The following is a 23,296-nucleotide window of genomic DNA, read 5'->3' on the forward strand; positions in this document are numbered from 1 at the left end:
GAAATGGTCTTGGTGGAAGGGTGGCTGTCAAGAAGTCATTCTTAAGGAAGGTAAATGGAGAGAAAATTTAAGGTACACCAAATTGCACATTAGAAGATATTAGAACTGGACTGAAAATCAGTTGCCACTGATTTTCTCCTGAGCTCCTCCATACAGAGTGAGTCACCTGTAAAACATGGTGGAGGCTCTGTTATGGTTTGGTGTGTGAAACTTGTGTATTATATTCATTCGTATGCCCTCCTGACCTTAACCCCACAGAAAATCTATGGGCTATTGTGAAGAGGAAGATGCAATAAGTCAGACCCAACAATTCAGAAGAACTGAAGGCCACTATCAGAGCAACCTGGGCTCTCATAACACCTGAGCAGTGCCACAGACTGATCGACTCTATGCCACGCTGCATTTCTGCAGTAATCCAGGCAAAAGGAGCCCCAACCAAGTATTGAGTGCTGTACATGTTCATACTTTTCATGTTCATACTTTTCAGTTGGCCAACATTTCTAAAAATCCTTTTTTTGTATTGTCTTAAGTAATATTCTCATTTTCTGAGATACTGAATTTGTTATAATCATTAAAATTAAAAGAAATAAACATTTGAAATATATCAGTCTGTGTGTAATGACTGAATATAATATACAAGTTTCACTTTTTGAATGGGCTTACTGAAATAAATCAACTTTTTAATGATATTCTAATTTTATGACCAGCACCTGTAATAACTGCTCATGAAAATTGCCATTAATAGCAATGCAGCTGGGACATTGCCCTGCTGTGAGAGGGTGCTGCGATTATGTGGAGCTTACCTGTCCAAGTAGCAGAACAAGATGACTGCTATTATTTACCTGTCAGTAGTTTTAAAGTTGTGGTGTTTAGTACCACAGTGCAAGACAACATGCTGCAAATGCTGCAAAACAGAATGTAATCTCAGCTCAGATTCCTCCTCTGCCACACAGCCAGTAATGAACTGTGGCCGGACTATGACTGAGCAATATGGTTTTGCAGGATATTGAGAGGCTGGTGGTTCAGCTTGAATTCTCTTGCCCTTGGCCAGAGAAATAGTACTTTTTCAACTCAGAATCTTATTCCTGTCGTCGTCACAGTCGGAAATATATGATGAGCGTCTCTTTTTCAGCAACAGACCATGGACGATCACATTTTACACGCCTGTAACCTTTCACAATAAGAGAAGAGGCCGCTGTCCATGGTGCTGAAATCACTCTGCCCCCCCCCCCCCCCCCCCCCCCCCCCCCCCCCCCCCCCCCCCCCCCCCCCCGCAAATGTGTTGTTTCACAGTAACGTGGCGCTTTTTAGCCTCCTTCCTTCAGCTGTGGAAATAGCACTGAAAGTTAACTGTAACAAAAGGTTGCAGCGAGTAATAAGACCACCCAGTGTGTTGGGAAAGTGAATAAATGAGAGTAAAAAGAATGCGGGATGTCTGTTGCTCTGTGTGTGTGTGTGTGTGTGTGTGTGTGTGTGAGAGAGAGAGAGAGAGAGAGAGAGAGAGAGAGAGAGAGAGAGAGAGAGAGAGAGAGAGAGAGTGAGAGAAGGGGAGAGAGAGAGCGAGAGAGAGAGAAGGGGGAGGGAGTCCATTCAAGCAGAGATAATTACAAGAGTGGGTCACTATTGGAAGAAAGCAACCGATGAAGGCAGGAAAAAAGGGAATACGAATCAAAGCCGCATAATAATATCAGAGGACGAGAAACAAGAGTCTTAAGCGACCATCATCCGCGCTGAAGTCCAGCCCTGGCAGATGCGAGCAGTTTCCTCCGGCTCGCAGCGTCCAATTACAACGCTGGAGCTCAGCCTGTGTGGACTCTTAAGCGCTGCCCAGTCAGGAGCGAGGGAGAAGAGCGAGCGGGGCAGAGGGAGGGAGACAATGTTACGGCGCTTTCCCCTGCTGTGATTTGAAGTGGAATTTATATATTTTTATTTTTTTATTTATTTATATATTTATTTATTGAAAAACAAATTAAATTCTTATTATAATTTTCTTTCAAGTCGCCCAAGCAAGTGGGGAAGACTGCTGCCGAGATCAAGTCCGTGCAGGGAGGGAAACGGGTAGGTTGTAAATGCGCTTTTGGGGGGGAGGAAACGGGGACAGTGTGCGCCTGGGATAGTAACACTGAGGTATGTCATACTGTTGTTTGTTAGAGACCCTGTTTGATGTTTGATTTAAATCCCCCAAAATGAAAACAGACTGTTTTTTCCTTTGACGTGTGTTGAAGTAATAGAAAACTGCGGAGTGTGTAGCCCACTTACGGAGATCACAGGAAGAGAGTGGAACAAAAGAGGCTGCTTGTTTTTGTAAGTGGAATTATCTCATACTTGAAGTTGCAAGGAAACGCTATTATTGTTGTTGTTGTTATTATTATTACTGCACTGCATGTGTGTAAATTAACTTACCGGTGGCATATGATAGTTTTTAGAATATATTAATTGGAATATTTAAGTAGAAAGAAACAGACCTGTGCACTCCTGTGCAGTATTACTACAGTGTTTAAGCTGTCCTTTTGGGTAGACAAAATAATAGAAACACCACCCCACAGACTTCACATTCAGAAGCCTGCTGCACAAACTGCATTTGTTTCATCTTAACATTTAAAGTCTGCATATGGAAAGTCTGTCTAACTGTGTGTATGCTAAGTCACCTGTTATTGTTGTGTATGCTAGTGTAGCTCAATTCAGTCTACTACAGCTGCTCAGTTCTGCTTGCATGATGCCAGGAATGTTTTGTTTGTTTTGTTATACAGTGTTTGTAGATTGAAAAGGACAAAAAAATAGAAATACCTCCCAGTATATAATATATATTATATATTATACAGTTCAAACACTATTATGTATTTCCACCAGTGCTACTAAAAACAGAGCATTGTATTTATATATAGCTGCTATGAAAGCTGTTGCATTGCACAACACTATGCTGTGCAGGTGTACCTAATAAATGGGCCACTGAGTACATATAAATAAATAATGATCTATACGGCTCAACAGCAGCACAAAAGGCAGCCGCCATGAACTAGAATCAAACTCAGAATCACCTGTCAAAAAAAAAAGAAAACTTCACAAATGATCACCATCACATATTCTGGGTCCATTGCAGAGCTGCTGTATTAGACTGCACTGGGTTTGCCTGATAAACTGGGTCATCACTGTTTCACCAGCTGTCAAAGGTTCTTGCTGTTTGTCTTAACATAGAACTTCAGGGATGATTAATTAGTAATCAGATCACAGCAGTGATTTGGAACTTTGTGCTATCATATGGCAGCACTACAGTATTTAAACAGCTATCCTGATCTTCGAATAGATTTCAGACAGCTTATACAAATGTCACTTCAGAGCCACTGTATATCCATATTATCTGACTGTATTTTAAAGTGATACAGCTATAATGCTGCAATAGGAGATATTTTACAGTGAGGTGCCGAGAGTAACGTGTGATTACCATGCAATAGCGTGCCCCTACACGAAGACCACCCTGTTTTCTTATTTGGAATTTTAGGTGTCTCTCTTCCCTAATGTCAGAGTTGTAATGCACTTGCCTCTGCTTAATTGCTATTCTGCACGTGAAGCAGTGAGGAGCCAAACAGCGGCCCCCCCTAGATAGGACCTCGTTTGTTTAACTCTGAGGTGGGGATCTGTCTTCTGTGGCTATATCCGTGCGGACAAGTTGACTTCTTACGGCTGCAGAGATGTTTAATTTTTCATTGGCTACTGTCTGCCAGACAATGATGACTGAAATCTCTCATAGCTGTAATTGTATAGTACCCTCAATTCTGGCCTGACTTGATATGGACAGATGGCAAAGATCAGGTGAAATAAGAAATTCATGAGAAAAAAAAACAGATTATGTTACAGTTTCATTAATTCCTGTCTGTATGCCAGACTGTACCGATAACCTCAATATAGGCTACATGTCAGAGTGTAATTTGGCACACGCCTGACATCCATTACTTGGAGTCAGCAGATGCTGTCACTTCCATGGCAACAAAGAAACATAATTTATGAGGATTCAGTGGCTCCGACTGCAGACACCACTGCACACCCAAGTATTACAGAAATGCAATATAGATGGAAGATAAGCAATCATTATCAGAGCATTTCATTTCATTTTTGGACACGTGCACACATACTTTCTCAAATACTTTTATTGCTGCCTGAGTAATACCTGCACTTTCAACCCGACTGCCATAAACAATATTTACAATTCAGATTCGCCCATCCAGAACATCGGGAGGAAAAGACAGTAATACGGCTGCTTAAAAGAAAACAGTCACATAAAAAAAATCTTTTCCACTTAATTCTTCTATCAAAATCGAGGGAAATATAAAAATGGAAGGGATTGTTCTGCTCTACATCCACTCCCTGCATCCATCTTCAAACTTGTCTGATATCATCAGTCCTTTTGCATGTGAAGTAAACCTTAAACTGTCAAATGTGAGCGGTGTTTGTCAGTGGCATGAAGTAATGGGCAAAGAAGAAAAAGAAGAGGCGACTGAAAAATGGACTAATGTGTATATATATATATATATATATATATATATATATATATATATATATATATATATATATATATATATATATATATACCAATATTGTTAAAAAAAAAGAAAGTTATGTTTGGGGATGGGGGGTGGAAGGTATGTCTTTCTTGCCAAGATTTAGGCAAGAAGATTGACAGATTGACACCATACTCACACCTGCACTGTAAATATGAAGCTAGAGCCAAAGTTAGCATAAAGACTGGATACAGGAAACAGCTTGCTCAAAGTACCCACCAGCTCAGTGCATTCAGGCATATAAACATGGTCAAGAGGGCCTGCTGAAGTTCAAAGTGAGCATCAGAATGGGGAAGAAAGGTGATTTATGTGACTTTGAACGTGGCATGGTTGTTGGTGTAGAGAGGCTGATCTGAGTATTTCAGAAACTGCTGAGATTCTCCCACACAATCATCTCCAGGGTTCACAGAGAATGCTCCGAGAAAGTAAATATCCGGTGAGCAGCGGTTCTCTTGGCCAAAATGCCGTGTTGATGCCACAGGTCACAGGAGAAAGTCCAGCCTGCTTTAAGCTGATAGAAAGGCAACAATAACAAGGTAGCAGAAGAGCATCTCTGAACTCACAAGACCCTGAAACTTAAAGCAGATGGACTACAGCAGTAGAGGATCACACTGGGTTCTTGAATATAACAGTGAGTTCACTGTACATAAAATGGTCCCTACAATCACCAGATTTGTATCGTGGATGTGCAGCTGACAGATCTGCAGCGACTGTGTGATGCTATCATGTCAATATGGACCAAAATGTTGACTCTATGCCATAAAGGATGAAGGCAGTTCTGAAGGAAAAAGGGGGTCCTTTAGCATTCCTGTGACACGCTTACTGCACTTGCGTAATCATTGTATTATAAACCAAAGCAGGTGCTTAAATCTAACTTAGAAGCTGGCAAATGTAAATACAAAGTGAAAACAAAACTCAACAGAGAGTGAAAAAGAACACAAAACACAGCGTTCAGGTTAACAGTGTTGTGATTTATGTCACTGTCACTCCAGCTTGTTCTTTGAACCAAGTCTTAAGGGCATCCAGACAATGTTCATTTCTTTACAAACACATTATAAGGTTGGTTATTACAAAGTGCTGCAATCATGTAGCTTGTCAGAAAATCTGTAAGACAATGTTTTCTGTGCAGTAACAACAAACAGATATCTGCATATAAATCTGAAGAAACTGAAGGCAATGGGCAAAATCTTTGCTAGAAGCTGTGTGGATTCCATTTGTAGTCTTTCTATTATTGACCAATCATGTTTGAGCAGGTGTATGTGAGGGCAAAGAGGGACTGCATTTGACAAAATGCAATCTTGTAATCAATATAAATTGGTGACGACAAATTTAGCTTTTTATAAATGTTTTATTCGGATTCGTAAACAATAACAGACCCTTTGAAAAGTGAGACTTGACCTGGATATCCTGATGTTGTACAGGAATCCTGTAGGAATTTAGTAAGTGGGCAGCAGTTTCCTACCCTGTATTATTTTATAAAGTTGAGCTGGAACGTGTCCCAGCTGTCATGGGGCAAGAAGCAGGGCACATCCTGGACAGGTCGCCAGTCTATTACAGGGCTAACACAGAGAGACAGACAACAGTTGACACCTATGGCCAATCTGGAATCCTCAGTTAAGCTAGCATGCATGTCTTTGGACTGTGGGAGGAAGCCAAAGCACCCAGAGACATTGAAAATTCATAATGCACATGCATTGCACTTTTTTTTTTTTTATTTGTTTGAAAGTAGGGGTGTAATATTCATGTTACTGTGGCAATTATTATTATTTTTTTCAACTGCTGTAACAAAAGAGGTTCCCAAATATGAGATAAATGAAGTATTTGTCATGGCCGGGGAGGAAATGGACGAGGAATGGCTGACACGAAGGACTCCAGAAGTCAGCGTAACATAAAAGGGATTTATTTCAACGGGGAAAAAACAAATGCAAAAACCGTGGAAGGGAGACGACGGGCAGACACAGGGAACACAGGAACACAAGAACACCGGAATACAGGAACACACGGACACACAACGTCAACGACGCAACAGAGAACAAAACAAAACTGAGGGCTTAAGTACACACTGGGTAATCAGGGCAAGAGGAAACAGCAGGGAACAACAGGTGAGGCAAATGAAACTAATTACACAGGGGAAGCAAAGCTGAACACAAAGCACAGGAAAACCAGACTGTCAAAATAAACAGGAAGTGACAAACCAAGAAACATACTGACTAAACACGGGGAACAGGCACAGACTCAGGACAGAGACGCAGACATATCACAACACTAGGAAATAAACTAACACAAAACGCTGGGCCAACGGCCCAGGACATGACAGTACCCCCCCCTCAAAGGCCGGCTCCCGACGGCCAAAACCAGAAAACAAAACCAGACAAGGGCGGGAGGCGGGGGACCAGGAGGGAGGGCCCGAAACAAAAACAAAGACAGGGAGCAAAACAGAAATCACAGGGCGTGAACAAAACAAATCAAACCCGTACAGGAAGAAAACAAAAAACACAGGACCAGAACAAAAGGCGACGGCACAAGGCCGGAGACAGTCCAAAACAGGGGGTCGAAACAAGGAACAGTCCAGGAGCTATGACAAAACAAAAAACAGCAGGGGAAAAAACAGTCCACAGTTCAGGGGAGTCAGTGGATAAATCCAAAAACAAAAAACAGCAGGGGAAAAAACAGTCCACAGTTCAGGGGAGTCAGTGGATAAATCCAAAAACAAAAAACACACAGTTCAGGAGGCCGCAGAGGCCAAGGGGCCACAAAGCAAAATCCCAACGAGGGAGGCCGACCGCGCTCCCAGCGGCGGCGGCGACGAGGACGAGAAGGAATCACTAGAGGCCGACCGCGCTCCCAGCGGCGGCGGCGACGAGGACGAGAAGGAGTCACTGGAGGCCGACCGCGCTCCCAGCGGCGGCGGCGACGACGAGGAGGAGCCACTGGAGGCCGACCGCGCTCCCAGCGGCGGCGACGGCGACGAGGAGGAGTCACTGGAGGCCGACCGCGCTCCCAGCGGCGGCGGCGACGAGGAGGAGTCACTGGAGGCCGACCGCGCTCCCAGCGGCGGCGGCGACGAGGAGGGGTCACTGGAGGCCGACCGCGGGGCATGCGGCGGCGGCGACGGGGAGCAGACACTGGAGGCCGACCGCGGGGCATGCGGCGGTGGAGACGGGCGACCCCGGGCTCTGGTGGGGAACCCTCGGGCGACGTGGAGCGCTCGGACTGAGCTGAGACCCCCACCGGCTCGGACTGAGCGGGGCCCTCTGGCGCGGGGCGCTCGGACTGAGCGGGACCCCCTGGCTCGGACTGAGCGGAGACCCCCATCGGCTCGGACTGAGCGGGACCCTCTGGCGCGGGGCGCTCGGACTGAGCGGGACCCCCTGGCGCGGAGCGCTCGGACTGAGCGGAGACCCCCATCGGCTCGGACTGAGCGGGACCCTCGTGCGCGGAGCGCTCGGACTGAGCGGGACCCTCTGGCGCGGAGCGCTCGGACAGAGCGGGACCCCCTGGCGCGGAGCGCTCGGACTGAGCGGAGCCCCCCATCGGCTCGGACTGAGCGGGACCCTCTGGCGCGGAGCGCTCGGACTGAGTGGGACCCCCTGGCGCGGAGCGCTCGGACTGAGTGGGACCCCCTGGCGCGGAGCGCTCGGACTGAGCGGAGACCCCCATCGGCTCGGACTGAGCGGGACCCTCGTGCGCGGAGCGCTCGGACTGAGCGGGACCCTCGTGCGCGGAGCGCTCGGACTGAGCGGGACCCTCGTGCACGGAGCGCTCGGACTGAGCGGAGACCCCCACCGGCTCGGACTGAGCGGAGACCCCCATCGGCTCGGACTGAGCGGAACACTCCGAAGACTCCGGAGGCTCGGACTGAGCGGGACCCCCTGGCGGCTCGGACTGAGCAGGACTCTCCGGATGCTCGAACACTGGATGCGCAGGCTGGGGCTGCTTTGCAAGGCATAGTGCGGGTGAGTCTAATGGTGAGGATGATGGCGACATGGGAGTTAACTGGGACTCTGACTCAGAGACCAGAGACTCAACAGCAGTCGACGGGAGAGACCGGGGCTGAGACAAAGAAGCTGAGTGCGTGGGAGCTGACCCTGGGGAAGCTGAGTGCGTGGGAGCTGACCCTGGGGAAGCTGAGTGCGTGGGAGCTGACCCTGGGGAAGCTGAGTGCGTGGGAGCTGACCCTGGGGAAGCTGAGTGCGTGGGAGCTGACCCTGGGGAAGCTGAGTGCGTGGGAGCTGACCCTGGGGAAGCTGAGTGCGTGGGAGCTGACCCTGGGGAAGCTGAGTGCGTGGAAGCAGGCCGGGAGACGACTGGCTGCGTGGAAGCAGGCCGGGAGACGACTGGCTGCGTGGAAGCAGGCCGGGAGACGACTGGCTGCGTGGAAGCAGGCCGGGAGACGACTGGCTGCGTGGAAGCAGGCCGGGAGACGACTGGCTGCGTGGAAGCAGGCCGGGAGACGACTGGCTGCGTGGAAGCAGGCCGGGAGACGACTGGCTGCGTGGAAGCAGGCCGGGAGACGACTGGCTGCGTGGAAGCAGGCCGGGAGACGACTGGCTGCGTGGAAGCAGGCCGGGAGACGACTGGCTGCGTGGAAGCAGGCCGGGAGACGACTGGCTGCGTGGAAGCAGGCCGGAGAACGACTGCTGCGTGGAAGCAGGCCGGGAGACGACTGGCTGCGTGGAAGCAGGCCGGGAGACGACTGGCTGCGTGGAAGCAGGCCGGGAGACGACTGGCTGCGTGGAAGCAGGCCGGGAGACGACTGGCTGCGTGGAAGCAGGCCGGGAGACGACTGGCTGCGTGGAAGCAGGCCGGAGACGACTGGCTGCGTGGAAGCAGGCCGGGAGACGACTGGCTGCGTGGAAGCAGGCCGGGAGACGACTGGCTGCGTGGAAGCAGGCCGGGAGACGACTGGCTGCGTGGAAGCAGGCCGGGAACTAGCTGACACTGGGGACCGAGGAAGAGCTACTGGAACTGACTGAGAGTGGAGTGGACAGGGAGCGACAGGGGCTGGGGCTGACTGAGTGCTAGGGGGAGCGACAGGAGCTGGGGCTGACTGAGTGCTAGGGAGAGCGACAGGGGCTGGAGCAGACTGAGTGCGAGGGAGAGCTACAGGGGCTGGAGCAGACTGAGTGCGAGGGAGAGCTACAGGGGCTGGAGCAGACTGAGTGCGAGACAGCGCTGCTGGCTGCGTGGGAGCAGCCTGAGGGCTAGGGAGATCTGGCTGCGTGGAAACAGAGAGGTGAGAGCTAGCTGACACTGGGGCCTGAGAGGGAGCTGACTGAGAGGGCACTAAAACAGCTGACACGGGGAACCGAGGGAGAGCGACTGGAGCTAGAGCTGACTGAAGGCGAGAGAGAGCGACTGGAGCTAGAGCTGCCTGAAGGCGAGAGAGAGCGACTGGAGCTAGAGCTGACTGAAGGCGAGAGAGAGCGACTGGAGCTAGAGCTGACTGAAGGCGAGAGAGAGCGACTGGAGCTAGAGCTGACTGAGACCCTGCTGCTGCAGCTAACACAGAAGACCGATGCGAAGGCTTGGACCTGGCTGCCCCCACCCGCGGAACAGGTACGGGTGCAGAGGTCAGCCCGTCCGTGGCTGCCCCCACCCGCGGAACAGGTACGGGTGCAGGGGAAGCTGGAGCTAAGGGAGCTGGAGCAGGGTGAGCAGAGGGAGCTGGAGCTAACTGAGGGGTCTGGGACTGCAACTGAGGGGGAGCTGGAGCTACAGCTGACTGGGAACACTGCGACTGAGGGGGAGCTGGAGCTACAGCTGACTGGGAACACTGCGACTGAGGGGGTGCTGGAGCTACAGCTGACTGGGAACACTGCGACTGAGGGGGAGCTGGAGCTACAGCTGACTGGGAACACTGCAACTGAGGGGGTGCTGGAGCTACAGCTGACTGGGAACACTGCGACTGAGGGGGTGCTGGAGCTACAGCTGACTGGGAACACTGCGACTGAGGGGGAGCTGGAGCTACAGCTGACTGGGAACACTGCGACTGAGGGGGAGCTGGAGCTACAGCTGACTGGGAACACTGGGAAGAAGCTAAGGGAACTGACAGGAGTGGCTGAGAGGCTGCAGCAGTGGTCTGTGGTGCTGGCTGTAGGTGAAGGGTGGTGATTACAAAGTCTTTCACTAACCCGTGCAAGGAGTCCAACAGCCAAGGGAAACTGGCAATCAGGTCTTGAAGCCTGGTGGTGATGGCTTCCTGTTCCTCCTTACACGGGTCAGATAACAAGTCCAAGCATAATCGGTCCACTCGTCGGATCAGAATTTTCCTGCGCTCCTCTGAGAGGGAGGAAGCAGCAAAGTACATGACGGGCTGAAGTTGCTCTTTCTGCTCCCGCGGCGATTCTCTCTGATGCTGCCGGGAGCTTGGTCTTCCTCCGTCAGCAGCAGGCAGTGGTGACGCGGAAGTGGTGGGAGGCCAAGGACCCCTGTGACCCAGGAATCGGAAAAATGACTCCTCTGGAGTCATTCCGGGCGCCGGCTCCAGGAAAACGTCTCTCCGCTTCCTCCGGTATCTCGTCCTCCGTGGCTGCGGCGACTGCTGAGAAAAGGAGGGACCAGCAAGCGGAGTGACAGGTGAGGGAGCGGCCGGCGCCAAAAACAGTCCGCCCACGCGGCAGACCTGCGGTTTAGGCGGGGGCGGTGAGCGGCGTCGCCGGGGACCGTTCAAAAAAGCTGGTCCCCCCAGCGCCAGGCGAGTGCCGTTGTAGCAGCCGGAGCTTGCAGGGTCTTTAGTTTGGTTGCGTCGTTCTGTCATGGCCGGGGAGGAAATGGACGAGGAATGGCTGACACGAAGGACTCCAGAAGTCAGCGTAACATAAAAGGGATTTATTTCAACGGGGAAAAAACAAATGCAAAAACCGTGGAAGGGAGACGACGGGCAGACACAGGGAACACAGGAACACAAGAACACCGGAATACAGGAACACACGGACACACAACGTCAACGACGCAACAGAGAACAAAACAAAACTGAGGGCTTAAGTACACACTGGGTAATCAGGGCAAGAGGAAACAGCAGGGAACAACAGGTGAGGCAAATGAAACTAATTACACAGGGGAAGCAAAGCTGAACACAAAGCACAGGAAAACCAGACTGTCAAAATAAACAGGAAGTGACAAACCAAGAAACATACTGACTAAACACGGGGAACAGGCACAGACTCAGGACAGAGACGCAGACATATCACAACACTAGGAAATAAACTAACACAAAACGCTGGGCCAACGGCCCAGGACATGACAGTATTTCTCATTGAATCATGTCATATATCTTGTTGTGTCATAAATAATCCACTGTCAAGACAGGAGAGAGGACAGAGAGTTGGAAAGGGAAAATGATGGTGGCTTTTCAAGGAAACTGTTTGGGACCTTAATGCTGATGGCAAACACAAGGCCTCATTTATTACTTTATCTGTTTTCCTTTGCACCATTCATTGAGTGTGCTTTTTCTTTTTGTATGCTTTTATACAGCTCCACCACTCTACACCCATCACCTTAGTGTAACTTAATTGTCAAAAAGAGGAACACAAAACAAAACACAGAAAAGGTTAAAAATGCATTTCCGAAAAAAATAGACATATATATATATATTACATTTTTAGCCACAATTAATGGGCTATTATTCACATATAGTGAAATATATACGTGATACAGTGGTAGCCCTATTTTTAAGCCAGATATTTTCTGACACACTACTTTTGCGATGTTGCTTGTGTTTCATCATGCAACTAGGTTTAGAAAGAAAAAAAAAAAAAAAAGAACCCCAGAATAACAGAATGAGAGTCACAAGGCTTAAACGGGCTGAAAATCTTCTCTTGAGCTTAGAGCAATCATGATGTGATGTTTCAGCCACCCTTCCTGGACCACGAGGGCATAAAAATAAATCTTATGTGGAAAATGGAATATTGATTATGCAGCGCCGCAGTTGCCACTGTGCTTTTAGTTCTCAATTATCAGCTGCAAATCAAACTGACTTGCAAGGATTCCAACACACAGACTTGTTGAGCCTTGCTGTATGCTAATATTTCTAAATTGCGCCACTCGTGGTTGGACTTGCAACACTGATTGCTGCTAACAGAGCTGCATCCTGTAAAGCATCATACCAGCCACAAATAAGATCAGAGTTTGTGGGTTTATTTCAGGCACGGTGCAGTTTATATCAATACTTTCAGTCTTTCTGCTTGCCAGCTTACATTACTAACAACAGTCTCTACATCGCAGACAGACATGTCACAGCAGTTTATCATGTGAACTCTTAAAAAGCAAAGATTTATCGAGTTTGTCTTAGGACGCCGAGAGGGAGTGAAGGTTTTAGACTAAATGCTCCGCTGGGAGCGGTGGCGGAGTGCTGCTGCTGCTCAGAGGGTGATTTGGCTCGAGGCAACCTGACAGTGAGCTAGACACACACACACACACACACACACACACACACACACAGCTAACCTAACAATATGCAACATGCAGTCATTTACTCTGTTTCTCCTCAACACAGACATTCACAAATGCCAGCTTCCCTCCCAACTGCTTTCACAGTGAAAATCAATGATTGCAGAGCCCAACTGGACAGAGTAATAGTGGAAAAATAAAGAAATCAATGCAGCCTTATTAACTGAGCAGAGCTTCCTTTACCGCTGACACAAAAATATGCGAGTGTTTGACTTGTCTGTGTCTGTGAATGATGATAGCTGCTGCTGGTTGTAGACAGGATGTGCAAGCGCATAAGCTTATGAGCATCTTCCTCTGTGCATGTGCATGTGGGTGTGTGTGTTTGTGTCTGCCAGTCAAGAGTGTGTGTCCCTGAATGTTGGTGACTGGTGCTTGTGTACGAGTGTTATACTGTAGGCGTGCTTTGCATGTTTATGAGCGCTCCTATGTGTGCATTTTTGTGTGCACAGACAAGACTATCTCTCAAAGTCAGTGTGTTACTCTTGGGTTAGTGCCACAGTGCTCTCCCAGTGCCTTGGCCCTCAGTTTATTTGTGGACAAAAGGATGCTCCGAGACAAATGATTTAGCACCTGTCAGTCAGAGCTGAAGGACAGGCAATGAGAAAAGAGAGAGGTCAGAGACTTGGAAAGGGAAAATGATGGTGGCTTTTCAAGGAAACTGTGAAGGGAGTGAGGAGAGGAAGTGGAAAAAGTTGAAGCTGGAAAAAGAGAAAGAGATTTGGACTAAAGAGAATTTACGATTTAGCTCTGGGTCATCACATAGCTCAAGTGCCTGTAAGCAATTTTCCCCTGGAAATGACAGCTTCTATTTCTGCAGAGTTGTTTGCCTAACAGCAGCTCACAGGAACTGTGGCTGGCCTTCAGGCCCTGCGAGCAGACCTTCCCTCATCATGTGAGTTACCATAACAACAGATGAGGCCGACCTGCACCGGCGGCAGCGCGGGGATGTGAACTTTGATTCCCGCCTCCAGCACTCTGGCTAGTCTGCTGCACCCCTGACATATCAACACCTACCCTTCTTGGCAAAATAAGAGAAAATCATAAGAGCACTATGCGGTGCGCTGTCAGTGCTGTGCCTGTTTGGTCAGCCAGAATGTGATTGTTCAGCGGTGGATGATTTGTTTGTTGAAACACAGCACTATGTCAAGAATAAAAGAGACAATTGTATTTCAGAAATGCCCAAATAAACAAACTCTAAAGCTGATGTGGAGTCCAGTGCAAAATAATGTTTGCAGAGATGTGCGTGGGTGCACGTTAGGAGGTAGATGCTGCCAGTGAATGCTGAGCAGGGCTTTGTGTGATGCCAGATTTATTAGATTTCCTTTGGCATTTGTTGACTGACATCTGCCCTGGCAGGTCTCTGCAGCCGCGCTCCTCTGACACTCGGTTCTCTCTACAAAACAACAAGCCTTAATCATCTTATTTACACTTCCTCACATGGTCAATAAAGATATATTGCTGACCTCGTTTCTTTTTTAATGCTGAACAAAGCACCTCCCTCTATGAAAATGTCGACTGCACCGAGAGAGGCTTAGCTAACAAGCATCTGATTGTGCAGATTACGCATGTTCCGCGAGGGATTACTGAGACAGAAATGAACAAATTGACCTCTTACCACTAAAATCCCACATCAGCATAACAAAAGATAAGAGTCAAGCACAGTGAGTCTCTGCTGAATCTAAAAACAGCGGCGTGTACACTGTACTGTAAAACAAGTGTCAGCAGCATTATTTAAAGAAGCCTGCCCCCCTCCCGATTGTGTTAGTTTTGCTATTGAGTTCCTTCAGTTTGCAGAAACTGGTGGCTCCAAGGGTACCTTTATGTGTGGGTCATCCAAACTCTGTATATGCACAGTTTTAAAAAGATAGCAACACGTAAAGTAAGGAGAGAAAATGCACCACAAAGCTATTTTCTGGCAGTACGTCATTTGCATTGATGTTGGGCTCATGTTCTAACGACAAATATCAGTGTGCACCCTGTTCTGCGTGTATTCTTAGCCAAGGGCGGGCAGGCATCTTCCTCTCTGGTTCCCTTCTGACACTTTTCAAGTAAGTCAAAGCTATTTAGAAGTCACTGTGAGACGTAACAAAGGCTCAATGACAGACCAAGGCCTAATTCAGAATTCAATTTTTGTGCTTTCTCTTCCCAACAATGGAAATACCTAATTTCTCTGCATGCTTGTTTGGTGAGCTCCAGAGAGGAAATAGCATGCTTTTGTTAATAAGTGTTTTTGGTGAGAGGAGATGATTGAACAGCTTATGTAGGTCACATTGTATTAATCAAGCTGGCTATCCTTGTAAATGCGCTCTAAATGAGACGCGCAATATTAAAAATCCAGTTTATTGCACATTTGCTTAATACTGCAGTGTGACTGCACTGAGAATTACTTCTCAGCCGCTGAAATAGTGATCCCAGTGCTTTTGCACTTAGGCATTAATTTACTGGTCTGGATTATAACGCTGCATATGGGGGACGGGCTTGATTTGAGTCCGACAGAACAGTTCAAACACCCAGCAAATGAAATATTTATCAGTCACAGTTTATTTCAGGCACAGGACCCTTTCATCATTTAGCTTTAATGAGAGCTGTGTGCATTCTGATGATTAATAAACTAAATGATCTTCAAATCATTCTGAGCAAGATGCAAATGCTATCAATTATCTGTCCAGGAGACTCTTAAGTAAACTAGAAATTTCACAAGTCAGACGAGCTTAACAGGACCCGGGATACACATGAATGTTTTCTAACAATATGAGATTTTAGATTGGATCAATGAGACGTCTGCTTCTCTGCTGGAAGAAGCTTCTGTGGGACGAGGCAGGTGGCACAGTAAAGCGCGGTAAATCAACCTGCTGTCACAGGAGCAGAATGACAGGCTCAGTGTGACATTTCAGTATGCATTATATCTCCAGCCCTGCGGTGTCCTCATGTGATCTGGTGCAGATGAACTATTTTGAACAGGGCTGAGCTACATAGTATTGGCCAGCACTGAGTTTTGATGTGAACAACCAAGCAGAACAATAAATCCCTTCTGGACTGTACAGATGTAAAAACAAAACAATGAAAAAAAAAAGTGCATGGATGAGTTGCTCGCCGATGGGTTTATATCAAAGGAAGGCGTTGCTATAAGGTGCAGAAAGCAGCCGATGCTGATGGTTTTGATTAGATGATTAGGGGTGGTTACCACTGGAGAGCTGCTTTGAGGAGGTAAATGTGCTTTCTGAGATTACAGAGTTCAAAACAGAGACCGTGACTCTTCGCTACACATTTGCGTGCGCGCGTGTGATCGTAAGACAAAGAAAGAGACCGAAAATGAGGGAGAGTGTGTTTGCGCATGCATTAAACAGACAAGAGAGAGGTCCTTGAGGCAACCTGCACATCTTTTATCACATCTTTAATTAATTGAAGCCCATAATAGAAGCTGCTGCAATTCCGCAGAATAGACACAGTTGAATGGATAATAGCTGGGGATGAAAAGATACGCTTGTTTTCTCTTGCTTTGTTGTCAATCTTCCCTTGCCATTTCACAGTCATCTGCTTCAGCAGCACATCTGCAGCGACTGTCAGGCCCTGTTTTGAGAATGAAGTGCATTACCGTTAAGAGAAGAAAAATGTTTTCTGTCTCTTTTTCCGTCTTCTCTTTTCAGGTTCTGTCTCTGAAGGCCTACTGTAAAGCCGTCATGGGCCTCTTGTGGTTGTCCAGACTAATCCTGATCATCCTAGTCCTCATCCCTCAACCGTCCCTGGGATGTCCCTCCGGCTGTCGCTGCTACAGCCTCACAGTGGAGTGCGGATCTCTCGGGGTCAAAGAAATACCACAGGGTATCCCTTCTGTCACCGAGGTCAGTTGGACAATCGACTGTATGTTAGGGTACTAGTTGCCAGTGCACCCCCCTTCCCCCTCCCCCCTTACAAGAGGTTTTCAGTTGACTTCCTCTCTGATCCATTCTTATTACCCCGAAATGATTGTGGTTAATCAATTCACCGTGACCCTCTTTGATGTAAGCCTGAGGGAGGGGCTGCGCTGTTGGCTGTGTAATTATTCATTCTTGCTCAGAGTGCGACTCTTGCACACGCTCTGATCATCTGTTGAGAAGATGTTTAACATTATACCGTCTTTCTTCCTCCTGGGTTCAGGCCCCCCCAACATCACCGCAGCTCATGAATATTAATGCAAAGCATGCCCCGCATAAATTGTTCCATTAACCTCAATCAGCAGGTCTATCTCGTCCATCATACTTTACCTCATGGCCCCATGTTTTCCTCTGAGAAAAAGTCACAGATGAATGCATATTACCAATCATGCGCATGTAAGATCCAACACAGAGAGCACTTTTCATAAAACTCCAGTCAGTGTAATATTATTTTTCTGGGAATATGTTGACTGAAAAGAGCTATGATTTCTGCAAAGGAAAAAATGCTAAGAGAAGAGAATCACAGCCAACTCTGTCATTACTATTACGGTGCCCATTGAGGCAGAGTATAACCCATGCTTGTCTAAATGGATGTCCCCTAAACATAACACATGTTTGCAATCATAATTTTACTGAATTAAAAAGAGGACAGAAATAAAGATACACTCGCTGAATGTGCGTGAGTGTGATTGCACCTGTTCAAAATGGGGGCTCTGCAGAACAGGCAGATTGTGGGCTGCAGCTAAAAGATGTAAATAAAAGATGGACCTAGCCACTGTGACATCACTCACTGGTTAGCGGAGCCCCAATGTGAAACCTCAGTCTGAATGTTTTTGTCCTCACCTGCTGTTCTGAAAGTGAACATGGAGATCAAGAGGCAGATTTGACTGAGAAACTGAGGCTAGAAATTTGTGAAGCATACCCTACATTATTGTCCTCCTGGACACTAACAGAGACCACAGGTTACTCAGTTAAAATCATGCTGTATTTAGTATGACTTGAACTCAGTGATTGCTCCCATAATCCCATCAGGACAGTCAAGTCGCAGACGAGGGAGCCGATATGAGAACCCCTCATCCAAACTATGTGACACTTATTTGGTTCTCCAGCAACACATCTGCCAGATTTGAGAAAGATCAGATGACCGATAGTCAATGATAGGTTAAGAACAGAGAGACATTAGAATCATTAATAAGATTATCATGATTATGAACTAGCTCATTCCGTGGTGTGCATGGTTGGCTACATTAACATATATCCACAGCACAGCGAGACAGCTTTCAAGGTGGTTCTGTTGCTGATTTAATCTTTCCTGTGGTTAATTTCTACCCGCTGAGCACAGCACAGCAATGAGCCACACTCGTTTTATGTGCAAAACAAACACCAGATGAAACCTCGCATCCTATCTTCTGTTTCCTTAATGTAATCAATGTGTGATCACTCTACTAATTTCATTTCCAATGTCTTCCATAAAGACCATTTTCCTCCAGGACAACGCTATTGTGCAGATCCGTCTTCAGGACCTGACTCGCCTCGGCAGCCTCCATTATCTATACCTCCAGAACAACAGCATCTCAGCCCTGGAGCCTGGGGCTTTTCTCGGCCAGGGTCAGCTGCTGGAGCTGGCTCTCAATGGTAACCTCATCCACCTGGTCACCCCTGACATGTTTCGGGGTCTAGAGCACCTAAGGATCCTGTACCTCGCTGGCAACCAGATCACTCGAGTCCAGGACCACACCTTCAGAGGACTACAGGTTAGGCTGTGTGAGCCTGAATACATTAGCTGGAAATAATTAATTCAAACTTTGATTTACATGTTCTATAAACCAAATACGGAACGCTTTTTATGGATTATATAGAATGACGTCTTCGACTCTAAGCCCAATTCATGATTGATGTCTCCCTAATCCCTAGCATACAGTAATACAGCACAGACTGACTCAGGTGAAGCTGAGACACCCCCCCCCCCTGTCATTACATTGGATAATTCTATCCCTTATGAACTTGCACATTTTATACTTAACTCCCTCTGCTTTGTGTCATTTTGCTGTCTGCAGCGTCTGCAGGAGCTCCACTTGCAAGAAAACAGCATAGAGCTGCTAGCTGAGCAAGCTTTGTCTGGATTGTCATCTCTGGCCCTGCTGGACCTCAGCAGGAATCACCTCCGCACCCTGGGAGCCTCATCACTCAAACCTCTTGTCAGCCTGCAGGTTCTCCGTGTTACAGGTAGGCAGAATTCCTAGATCATATTAAGTCTTACTATACTATGATATAATCTTCCAACAGTGATTTTAATTCAAGGTGCCTTGAATAACTCTTCCAATGCCACAATTCTGAATAACTCTCACCCTTCCAATAATGTAATTCCAACCCCTGAAACTCACACACTACCAATGAAATTATAACAGCAGGTCACAGCAGGCAGACCTATGTGAAGGAAAACGGGAAGAAAACGTCAACTAAACTAAAGAAACAGCTGATTTATAGGACCTCATGTGGAGGAGCCAGTGTAGTCAAATAAAATTTGGTAACCCCCTCTTCCCACACATTTCTAAAGTCAGACTGACCCTTACTGCAACTTTCAAGAAACAATCCCACATTCACACTTGTTCCAATCCCTAACAGAGGTGGGAATGGATCCAATGGCTGAGCTTCTCTCCAAGTTTGACACTGTTGTCACTTTTCATGTAAAAAATATGCATGTTTTTTTTTTTTTTTTTTTTACAATTTAAAGATTCCTACAATCTCTGACAGTCGGACTTTCAATCAGACTGACTGTAAACATGAATTATTTAGCCCATGATCTTGCAATGGGCTCAAAAGAACTCATTGGAAGTTTACATTACATAACCAAAATGTCAATCCACTTCAGTGGTTCATATAGATCATATGTGTGCTCTTTCTGATACTTTTGACTTTGAAAACTGCATTTTGTTTATGTCATGTTTCCTTCCCTGCTTTCTTTCATCTCCCCACAGAGAACCCATGGCGCTGTGATTGTGCTCTTGGCTGGCTGAGAACCTGGATAAGTGAAGAAGGACAGCGTCTCTTGAGTTCTGCAGAGCAGCGTCGGCTTATGTGCTCAGAACCTCCTCGCCTCTCCCACCTTAGCCTGGTGGAGGTACCTCCAAACAGTCTGGTCTGCATCCCTCCCGTGGTGCAGCTCGAGCCAAGCCACCTTACGGTTCGCCTAGGAGAGAGCCTCCGAGTCTCCTGCCAGGCCTCGGGATACCCACAGCCTCAAGTGACTTGGAAGAAATCCTCCCATGGCAAACCACAGCTGTCACCTCGAGGCCTGGTTCAAGAGCTGGGACCCAACGGGGAGCTGTTCAGGCCAGGGGCCGGAGGAGTGGTGACAGCCTTGCCTAGCAGTGGAGGGATCAAGGTGGGAGGTGTTGGAGGAATCCATGGGCCTGTGCGAGGGACTGAGGAGGGTGGCGAGAGGGACAGCTTTGATCCAGACATGGGCAGCGGCATGCTGTTCCTCAGCAATGTGACTGTAGCACATGCTGGGCGCTACGAATGTGAGGCCTGGAACCCTGGTGGTGTGGCTAGGGTTACTTTCCACCTAGCAGTCAACATGTCTACTTCCTCCTATTCATCCCAGTTCTGGCCCCGTTTGAACACTCACTCCTATGTTTCCTCTTCGTCTAACTCCTTCTATCAGCCTGAGGCTGTGGATGTAAGCCAGGAGCCTCTGTATGAGCAGGACAGCATGGACTTCAATGCCCTGGGCCCTGCCACACAGACAGCTATTGCTGTTGGCATCTCCTTGCTGGCACTCACTGCTGTCCTCCTCTTGATTATGATCTACACCCGTCACCAGCAGTATCAGAAAGATGACACTGGCTCCTACTGCACGAGCAAGGAAGAGAGCATCCTCTATGTGAACGACTACTCCGATGGACCTACCACCTTTGCGCAGCTGGAGGAGTACCGAGATGATCACGGCCACGAGATGTATGTACTCAACCGAGCTAAGCCAGTCCTGGGTTCCACTTCATCTACGTGTCCCATAATGAGTGGGTTTGTCCAACAGAACGGCATGAAAGAGGCTCTCCTAGATCATGAAATGGTTCATACTCTAACACGATCGGGGGGACTGGGGCTTCGCAGAAATCCAGCAGACGGAGGAGAGGGGCCCCTAACAACAGACCCCGAAGAGCTCTTCCTCAGTCAGAGTCTCCTCTTTGGATCACAGGTTGCCTATGAGATCCACTGCTAAGGAGCTATTATTGTGATCTGGCATGAAACAACATGTTGATGGACTTTTAATTAAAGACTTTAATGGAAATCACCTTGGTGCAATGATTTGAAGCATCAGATTATTATCTGGCCTTCAATAGAGGGAGAACTGTCAGTTAGTCGTTTCTGGGGGACACCTGGTTCACAAGTGGCCTCCCAGAGATGTTCTTGATTGATTGTATGGCACTCAGATGGGTCAGGGTTAAGAAGACTGATGATTAAAGGGGAAGCAACAAACGAACCACACCTTTCTGTCTCAAAATCAACCCTTTAAAGATAACTCTAAGTGGCTAACCTTGTCAGACATGTTTAGTATGACAGTTACACTAAAAAGAGGCTGAAACTGTGCAGCACAAAGTGTCTGCTTTAATTTCATTTCTTTCTTTATGCTTTGTTTTCCGTGTTTTGTCTGTGTTTTGTGTAAAATATGACAAAGCTAATTCTCACTGTGAAGTACAGTTGTGCTGTGAATCCTGCTGCACATCCCATTAGAATTAGGCCTAAAGCAATCCTCTTACTGAAACTACATTAGCATTACCCATATGTGTGAGTGGGTGTGGGTAGGTGGATTTGTTTATAGAGGTTCATGCAGCAGCCAGTCTTTTTTTTTTTTTTTTTAATGTTTGTATCATAGCATTGTTTTTCTTGATGTTAACATGTTGTGTTATTTTATACCTGCTGACTGCAACAATAGAACAAGGTATTAACATTTCTAATGTCTGAAATTGACTCTTTGGAAGAACTGGCTTCATTAACATTAGCCTGTAACAACCATTATGATAATATTGTGCATTTTGTCTTTGGTTTCTAAATACAGTAATAAAATGTATTTTAAAAGAGACAGTTTTTCCTTCTCTTTTTCTATCTCTAAATGTGAAGTTCAGAGTTTTCCTCTGTGCTCTCCCCTTCGTGAAAAGGATGGTGTGAAAAGGGTTTTATAGAGAGACTGTGGCTCTGAGACACAGAGTAGAGGCCAGTCTGTGAGAGGTTTGTAAACCATTTATTCTTTCCCTTTGCTGCTAAATGCTGTAGATATCAAGAGTACTTTCAGAGCTACTTGTGGACTGAGATAGATGGTCTCCACTGAAAATGTATTTTGAAATCCCAGATAATGTCTGCTTTACACAGAGACCGAGAGCTATATTGATTCTCATTCAAAAACATGTCAATATTCTTTTTAAATTGGCTTCTCTCCAGGTATTTTAAAGCTGTTTCTAACTGAGCATTAAATGCCATGGTTATGTAATGCAACTCAATAAGCATCACAACCAAAAGACATTTTTTTAAAAATGTAGAACTTGCATTCGTAATAATGCTGTCTGCCAGTAACATTTTAACCGTCAGCACAATGTCAGTACATACTGTATAGTTCAGTAAAACATAGACAAATAAGGCAACAGTTCAGCCTACTCTTATGTAGCCTGAGCATGCACGCTTACATAGTCCTGAACTGTTTAGATTATGTTCCCAAATCAACCATCCTGTGTAGGAAGTGCATTTTTGTTGCAGTATGTGTTTGCTAAAGGTGGTGACTATATAGTTACAAGCAAAATCCCAACCAAATTGTTTGCTTTCATGAACTTTCTGGACAAACACTTTGCTTCAAATCCCCCCAAAAGCTAGCAATTCTGCAAAGCAATGCAGAGAAAAAAAAGGTGAATGTGGCTCATAGTATAAAGCAGTTAGAGCGGTCCGTAAGATGCCAAAGGAGTACTTACTTTTCTAAAGAAGGTTAAATCCAAAACTGTCAAATAAAATGCCAACAGTTTCTGTGGGATCTACTTTGTTTTCACTGTTGTACAAATCAGAGGATTCTAATGCTTACACATAGTTATGTATTGCTAAGATTATGGAAAGTCAGTGGGGTAGTATTAATACTTCCTCTGTGGTCATCTTCCCCTGAGTTTGTCTTTCTGAGACACCCATGAGTGGACTTAGTGCCCTAAACCAGATGATTCTCATCTTAGACTGACTGGCCTAGAGCAGGGACCAGAACCCTTTACTGTTTACTGCTAAAAAGCCATTTTTCAGCAATTTTTGAAAAGAAAAAAAAAAAAACTTGTATGGAGCTGCAAAACATGTTTTGGCCTCATAATGAAAGTGATGCCTGCCATCGGATACCAAACAGGT

At 46.8% G+C, this 23,296-nt stretch overlaps 1 protein-coding gene across 4 annotated transcripts; it reads left to right on the forward strand.

The window, feature by feature from the left end:
• Positions 1–1,746: 1,746 nt before the first annotated feature.
• lrrc24 (leucine rich repeat containing 24) lies at positions 1,747–21,951 on the forward strand. 4 transcript variants are annotated; one of them, XM_030752057.1, is made up of 6 exons: positions 1,747–1,899; positions 1,999–2,058; positions 16,655–16,849; positions 18,397–18,675; positions 18,979–19,147; positions 19,900–21,951. In XM_030752057.1, exons 3-6 carry the CDS (start codon positions 16,688–16,690, stop codon positions 21,144–21,146), a joined length of 1,857 nt encoding a protein of 618 aa, XP_030607917.1. In that variant the 5' UTR covers positions 1,747–1,899; positions 1,999–2,058; positions 16,655–16,687; the 3' UTR covers positions 21,147–21,951. The 4 variants fall into 4 exon arrangements, with proteins under 4 accessions (XP_030607917.1, XP_030607915.1, XP_030607916.1 ...); XM_030752055.1 differs by adding an exon at positions 2,226–2,304 and having other exon boundaries at positions 1,857–2,127; XM_030752056.1 differs by adding an exon at positions 2,226–2,304 and having other exon boundaries at positions 1,857–2,058.
• Positions 21,952–23,296: the final 1,345 nt, after the last annotated feature.

Source organism: Archocentrus centrarchus, chromosome 17, assembly GCF_007364275.1.
Source record: "Archocentrus centrarchus isolate MPI-CPG fArcCen1 chromosome 17, fArcCen1, whole genome shotgun sequence".
Taxonomy (NCBI): Eukaryota; Metazoa; Chordata; class Actinopteri; order Cichliformes; family Cichlidae; genus Archocentrus; species Archocentrus centrarchus.

Excerpts from the sequence above, each read along its gene's own strand:
- lrrc24 (XM_030752054.1), top strand. The coding sequence starts at position 16,478 with ATGAAAAGATACGCTTGTTTTCTCTTGCTTTGTTGTCAATCTTCCCTT. Across the intron at positions 16,850-18,396 it reads GTATCCCTTCTGTCACCGAG|ACCATTTTCCTCCAGGACAA; the intron begins GTCAGTTGGACA and ends TCTTCCATAAAG. Across the intron at positions 18,676-18,978 it reads ACACCTTCAGAGGACTACAG|CGTCTGCAGGAGCTCCACTT; the intron begins GTTAGGCTGTGT and ends TGCTGTCTGCAG.